Source organism: Limulus polyphemus, unplaced genomic scaffold, assembly GCF_000517525.1.
Source record: "Limulus polyphemus unplaced genomic scaffold, Limulus_polyphemus-2.1.2 Scaffold770, whole genome shotgun sequence".
Classification (NCBI taxonomy): Eukaryota; Metazoa; Arthropoda; class Merostomata; order Xiphosura; family Limulidae; genus Limulus; species Limulus polyphemus.
Genome location: NW_013666380.1, coordinates 151,612 through 159,369, shown reverse-complemented (window position 1 = coordinate 159,369; position 7,758 = coordinate 151,612). Strand labels below are relative to the sequence as shown.

At 33.3% G+C, this 7,758-nt stretch overlaps 1 protein-coding gene across 3 annotated transcripts in view; it reads left to right on the top strand.

Annotated features, from left to right (window-relative positions):
- LOC106460440 overlaps positions 1-7,758 on the top strand; it is a 42,696-nt gene that overhangs the window by 25,787 nt on the left and 9,151 nt on the right. For 2 of the 3 annotated variants that reach the window (XM_022387154.1, XM_013920136.2), the window contains 2 exons: positions 797-912; positions 1,291-1,382. In XM_022387154.1, the coding sequence (XP_022242862.1) occupies positions 797-912; positions 1,291-1,338 (164 nt within the window). In that variant the 3' untranslated portion in view covers positions 1,339-1,382. Of the gene's footprint in view, positions 1-796; positions 913-1,290; positions 1,383-3,105; positions 3,228-7,758 lie in introns of those variants that run through there. The other variant, XM_022387153.1, reaches the window with a different exon arrangement.

Here is a 7,758-nt window from a genome sequence, read left to right as displayed (position 1 = left end):
AAATGTACAACGTTTCGACAAGGTTTTGTCATCATCAGGTACCGTCTCCAGCCATTATTAGTCTCAAAGTGGGTTCCTCGTCATCGAAAATAAATATTATACATATAGTGCACATATATATGTCAAACTTAGTATTAATAATGAAGTTTGAGATCGAAATTTATTTTACATTAATTCCTGACATACATTCAGAATAATCAAATTTAATTTTGTTTTTCTTGGTAACTGAATAAAATAAGTGAGAGCTTTTTTTTTTTCACTTGAATTACACTGCTTATGTAAAATACTCAATGTACAATAACGCTTTCAGTGAAATTTAACACAATACTAAATTTTCGTATCAAATAAATGTAATTTACGTATACAGCTTTCGAATTGGACATTTGTTGTTGTTTAGCTGCACAATAGACTATCCACTCAGTCCACCGCGGGGAATCAAATTCTGGATTTTAGCGTCGTAAGTCCACTTGGACATCATAATAAAATGGAATTAAATGTAGTATTTGCACAACCAAACAGCTCCATGTAAAAAAAAAAAAGAAAGAAAAATTATTAACACTAGCTGCTACCAAGGCGATGTAATATAAATATTACTTACTGCTGTTATGATCTGGTATCCACTCATAGTTTAAACCACTTCTAGAAGTTCTACTAAAAAGTTTAAGCCTATTAATGTCAAAACACAACGACTGTCATAACTGTATAAACACAAACAGGTAGTCCTAACTAAGTTTTGTAATTGTGTTCAGAATTATTGCATGAAATTATGTTCTAATTGTATTTATTTTCTCTTTAGATGAAAAAAGGATTCATCCAAAGGATTATCCTCTTTTGATCCAGCGAACTTGGCCCAGTAAAGAACATTTTGCATTTCATCTTCGTAGAAATCCAGATTGTTTCCAGAAACGGAGAGTAAGTTGAATATCTTCAAATAGTTTGTTCTGTAGTGACAGATTGTGGATTTCATTTGTAAAAGGCACATAAAAGGTCACTTTTTATAAGTGCATATTAAACATTTTCTCAAAGGTTAATGGAAATACATATTAATTAATTTTCATGCAATAAAGTTTATACAATATACTTAAAGACGGTTTTTTTCACGATTTTATCCTTCTGTAAGCTGTATAGTATGGTAACCAAGGTGTACAATAATATATAATCGAGTGTAAGCCTAAATTTTAATTATTTGAATAATAGGAGAATATTCATATTACCATTAGTTAGAACAGATTAATCAGTTTAATGTGCATTTTTTGAATAATTGCTTTTCATTCTTATGATTAATTTTAGGGAAAATGGGACTCAGACTCATCTCTCTGTTTCTGTTTGTACATCTAGAACAGTAACAACATTTACCTCGTTTTTTCTGTCTTTGCACCAAGGTAAGATTTTTTAATATAACAAAATATAGACGTGTTAAGTGGAAGAAATGCTTAATTTAAGATAGTTAGTTAACTATACTTAACAACATCCTTTTACAAGATAATAATGTTAGTCATGTGGACGCCTCCTACTTCTAAACCCAACTGGAGTAAGTAGACTTTGGAATATTAAGCTTGATTATTTTACCTGATTTACATATTTTTTGAACTACAAGTTTAAGTGACGAAATGAAAAAGCAGACATCTCATGAAAAACCTATAAGTTAGTGCTTGAGGCAAATATTATTTTTCTAAAACCAAGTGGAGGTAATAGTTCACTAAATACAAGCTCTAAAGATATTAGTAAAAAAAAAACTTATTAAACGTTTCATTTACTACACGGTACACCATCATCAGGGGAGATTGGAGCTTTCTGAAGTATGTAATAGTTTATTTTATTACAAGTTAGAGCTTTTACAGTAGTGAAGAATATATATTTAAAACAGGTAGGACATTTCGATCACTAGTGCGATCATTCTGAAGTAAACAAGTATTACTATGTAATAGTTTAATCCAAACCAACAATATCTATCTATATATATATATAGTATTAAGTTTTACGGTGTTTTATTCAAATTTTGTTTAGGGATAAAACCAGTAATATGTTTTTCAAATTTTTTTCCCCTTTCTAAGCAATATCAGGTTTTGCTTGGTTTATCTAGCATCGTTAGGTGGATACAACTAAATAATTGAACAAAACCGTTATGTGTTTAGTACCAACAGCAATACCGCGTCTCTAGCTGACAAAATAAAAACAAGCAAAACACAACCGTTAGATTTTCGTTGCTTGTAGTTAAGTACAAAACTCCACAATGGCTATCTGTGCTCTGCCCACCACGAGTATCGAAACCCAGTTTTTAGTGTTCTAAGTCCGCAAACATACGGCTGAGCCACTGAAGGCAACTGTTAGATACGAAAATATTAAAATAAATATAATTTTACACCTGAATGCTGGTTAATTCTAGGTTTTTGATGTTTAATAACGACAGTTTCTCTGATTTACCCCCTCCCCAGTGGATCAGCGGTATGTCTGCAGACTTACAACGCTCGTGGTGAGTAGAGCACAGATAGGACGTTGTGTAGCTTTTTGCTTAACTACAAACAAAGCATTCTTTGATTTTTCTTCTTACTGTATGATTTTCTCTGCCAACGATTTTGACATAAGAACAACAACAACAAGAGTGATTATTCTGACCCATGTGCACACACAAGATAAGGGGTTGTTAAATGTTTTATTAATCTTGTAGACCGTTTTCACCATTGTACGAATTACCACACTTTCTACACGTAGTTTGATACACGGATCCTGAAATGTCCATGTTAACAATTTTGTGCGATAGAATTAGGCCTAGTTTTCTTGCTGGTATGACGGAAAGGTTCACCTCTAAATCCACGTTGTATTGTTTAATTGTTCTTAACCACGTTTTTTTGGATAGCACGTGAAAGCCTGGATATATATGGTGTAACACAATAAAATACGTCTTTCTATATCGTTGATTGTACCTTCAGGTCGTGATTCATTTTCTAGGGATGACAACGTTTTATTTATGACTATGAGAGGATGCTTGTTTTGAAATTTTAGTTGTGATTTAAACACATTTATCTGTTGACAAAGCATGACAAGAAGAGAAAATATTTTTAGCTGTTTAAAAGAGATTTTTGACGGTCCCTATTTCTTGTATAGGACTACAGAAAGAATTCAATGAACATGCTCCCAGATGTGTCTTTACGAAAAAGAATGCCATGAAATTTACTTTCGCTTTTTTCAATCAAAATATTTCAAAAATAAATTTCCCATCGACTTCATTTTCGACTGTAAACATGTGAGTTGAGTGCTTTAAAATGTGAAAGAAAGTAGTCGATATGATGATTTTCCTTAAAGGCAGCAAAAATATTATCTACATAACGGATCCATAAAATAGGAGAATGGAGTGAAGTGGAAATACCAATTTAGATCTTAGATCTTCAAACTTGCCGTAGTGAATATTCTAAAATATAAAATGTTACGAGAAACAGAAAAACTGAAAAAATTCTTTGATGATGGAAACATGTAAGAAAGACCTAGGAATCATTGAGAAAAAAAAAATTCCAGAGTACAGTTAATAGATTTTTTTACGTTAAAGTCCGCCATAAAGACAGCCTGGTTGGAATCTTTTAACGTACTGACGGAATATTCAGAGATTTTTACAAAAGAAGAAGCTTTAGTGATATAAGGGGCAAATACTCGTACGGTGTTTTTTTTTTTGAACTAACCTCTGTTACCATTTCAACTTGCTTAGAAAAGCATTCAAATAACAAGCCTGTGCTTTTTTTAAAAAAATTTTGGCGTCTTATTTTTATAAAATTGACACAAAGTTTTGTAATATTTTAACAAACATGTATTTTTCCAATGTTTAGCAGTTTTCATAAGATACCTTTTAAAATGCCCCAGCCCCCACCATAGCGGTAATACTGAAGGTTTATAACACTAAAACTCGGATTTTGATACCCATGGTAGGCACAACACAAATAGCCCATTGTGTAGCTTTCTGCTTAACTACAAACAAACAAACCTTTTAAAATCTTCTGGCGCTCTTAATTCATTTTTAGCTTTTAGCATAAATTTCACTTTACATTGAAGACTTACGAATTAAAGAAAATCTTTCTTTTTGAGGATGATAAAATCTAATTATCTCTTCTCATCAATAAACATATTATACAAGGCAAATATCTCTATTGTCAGATTTGATAAGCAAATGAGAAACAATAGTGAATGAATGACTCCTGTTAAGTCACTAAACGCTACATTAACCCCACGCTAAAAAAGGAACTATGTAAATTTTATGAAAGTTCAATGTTTTCACAAATACCAACCTATGTGAATCTACATACAATGCTGAAACTAGTTAAAATAAAAAAAGATTTAATGAACATTTAAAAAAAACATCACTTGTAAAATAACACAAAAAACGTAACCATAAATAAATCACAAAAACATAAAGTTATTTGATAAAGAACAATGTATACAACAGAAAAATTAAGGAAGCATTACTGATAAAAATACACAAACCATATTTTGTTCCCTTCACCTTTATTGATCACATGCAACTTTTGTTTAAAAAAATTAGCATCTTCCATTATAATTAAAACTCAGTTAAGGGTTTCAAATTACTTTCAATAATCACAGTGTACTGGGCCCCCCAGTGGCACAGTGGTATGTCTGCGGACTTACAACGCTAGAAACCGGGTTTCGATACCCGTGGTGGGCAGAGCACGGATAACCCTTGTGTAGCTTTGTGCATAATTAAAAGCAAATAATCACAGCGTACTGTAAAAGAACTTTCACGTACAATTAATTATATTAAACCTCATTTTAACTGTCATCAGTCATGTGATATCAATTATTTATTTAGACTGATCTGGAAATTACAGTGGTTCTTTTATTAACAGATGGTAAGATTGTTTATAAGCTGTATAGCAAAGAGAGCTATGAATTTCATATAGCATAGTGAAACACATTGTTAAATATAAGTGTGGTTTATTTGCCAGTGGTCTTTTTATGTTGGGGTCCATATTTTATCAAACTATACTTTAATAGAGAAGTATTAGGTCGTTAAGAAATTAATGTCGCGTTTTGGAACACTTTCATTAACCACCCCTAAAAAAAAACGTGCATCACGTATAATAGATAAACGAACCACCTAAACGTCACGTTGGTCTAGCCTATATAATGTGTAAAGTTTAGTATACTCTAATCTTCTATAGTGATGGTACACGATGAGACACACATTCGGCATGTAATGCTGCTTAAATACAAGAAGAAACAACGCCTCTGTAGTTACAAAAAGTATCAAAGAAGTTTATGGAAATATTTTGAACGTTTGTAAGTGTGAACGATGGCTCAGCAGATTTCGTTCAGGTGACTTTAGCCTTAAAAACTGTGATGGCAGACACCTACATGTTGGAATTGACAATGATGCTATGAAGACGCTTGTTGAGTGTAACCCAAGGCAACACACTCGTGAAATGGCCCCGAAATTGCATGTCTCTCATGAAACAATACGTAAACATCTAAGGAACATGGGGAAACTCCATAAAGAAGGTGTTTCGGTGCCTCACGAACTCTCCGATGATCATCGTTTCCAACGTGTGAACGTTGCTTCGTCTCTTCTGGCACTTAATGCGCGTGAACCATTTTTGGACAGAATTTTTGCCAGTGATGAAAACTTTATTCTCTATGCGAATATTAAACACCAAAAAATAATGGCTCAGTCCTAGACAAACCACTTCCGACCCCAAAACGTGGACTCCATCCGCAGAAAGTGATGCTTTGCATTTGGTGGGACATCGAAGGAGTAATACATTTCGAACTCCTCCACCCACAGCGAACTGTCAATGCGGAGATCTATAATCAGCAACTGGAACGTTTGAATCAAGCCCTTCATCAGAAACGCCCTTCACTCGTCAATTGGAAAGGTGTTCTTCTTCTCCACGACAATGCACGTCCACATATGGCACATTAGACGCAACACAAGATTATAGAGTTGGGTTAGGACGTTTTCCCCCACCCACCATATCCTCCAGATATGGCACCATCAGATTACCATCTTTTTCGTTCACTGCAACACCATCTTAATGGGAAAACGTATGCAAATATGGAAGGTGTTAAAGAGGACATCGACATGTTTTTGCTTCAAAGCCAAGTGATTTATTTAATCAGGGCATTAACAACCTGACGGAAAAGCACCTTTGATAAGAATGGAGCCTATTTCATTTAATAAGTGTTTTGTTTTGATATATAAGAGGTCGGGTTTTTTTCATCTAAAAAAAAGCGACATTAATTTCTTGACGACCTCATACATTTATAGTTAGTGCATAATAACTTACTTGTGTATTGTTGTTAGTTAATGGTTAAATTGGAGTTACCTTGATAGTTTGTGTATTGTAGTGTATTAATATAATATTGTACTTTCCTAAGACTGTTTTATTATTATTGTTGTTGTTAGGTGAACAGACCCGTAAGCAGAATGTTTGAAAGGGGGATTCTAATTTCTAAGATCAAAAGCCAACACATATTGTGCGAAGCACAATCAGCATGCGAGGCATGCTAATGCTAAGCGGTCTGGGGGCATGCCCACAAGAAATATTTTAACAAATAGGTGCTTCGGAATTAAATCTGGAAACAATTTTTACATGAAATATTGCTTAAACAATTGCATGGCTGTTCACATAAAATCCACAAACATCCAATGAAAGGTCAACAAATCATTATTATGTTGTAACACTGCATGGGGAGCTAGACTTAAATTAGCATAAATATGTATTTTATTTATTTTAATTTTATTTTAATAAAGTACTGTACTATCAACATACAGAGTTGTTATTAATTGTTAAATTATATTACTAATTAAAACAACTCTGTACAACAATAGTATATTAGCTATTTCAATCATTGGCTATCATATACGTACATGTAATAACTACTGAAAACATGTTAGCATGCTTCAGTCTTCAGTAGTGCTTTTCCATAAATAACTTACATACAGTTTCAGTGTTGAGAGAGCAGATGCTGAACGTTCACATAAACATGAACTTAGTGGCAGTGTGGCAAAGAGTTTCACTAACATAAACAAATTAGTACACTGAAGTGCGCTTTGGTGAAAGAGAGACAATTATTTAAAGCTTTATATACAACTGGTGTAACGAACATTTGTATAAACGCCTGACTGTATTGCTGTTTCTTTATTGTTCAAATTTATCGCATACAAATCACAGACAATTTCTGTAAAGAATCCGGACTACGAAACCTGACAGTAGCAATATGGCTTTGGACTTCTAGTAATAAGGTGTGTGCAGAAAACATTGCACTCGACTATTTCAAGCCAAAAAATTTAGATTATGTAGAAAACGTTAAATACCATAAGCAGCTGCGCTATAACTATATAAGAGTAATTTTTCTACATCACAAAATAGGGGGATTCTACAAACTTGTACACTGTTGTAAGTTGTGAGCCTGAGTTTACAAATGATGTTTAAATGGAAATTCCTCACTAGCAGTATTATGACTAATGTAAAAATAAATTTACTTATATGACAATTTCACAGCCAATTGATCGACAAACTGAATATATTGTTACGACAGCGGAAGTCACGTGACGCTAGTAACACGTCATGATATTCTCGAAGGTTCGTGAATGCTCGAGTGTTTACTAGATGTGCGGTATTCTTGTATATAAGACCGCCAATAAGAGACGGCCACAATGGAATTGAATTGCAAACAGAGATAGGGACGGACAATTGAGTCAGCAAGGTGGTCGTGAATTGTTCGTTGTGAATTATAGCGTTTGTTAAGTTATTA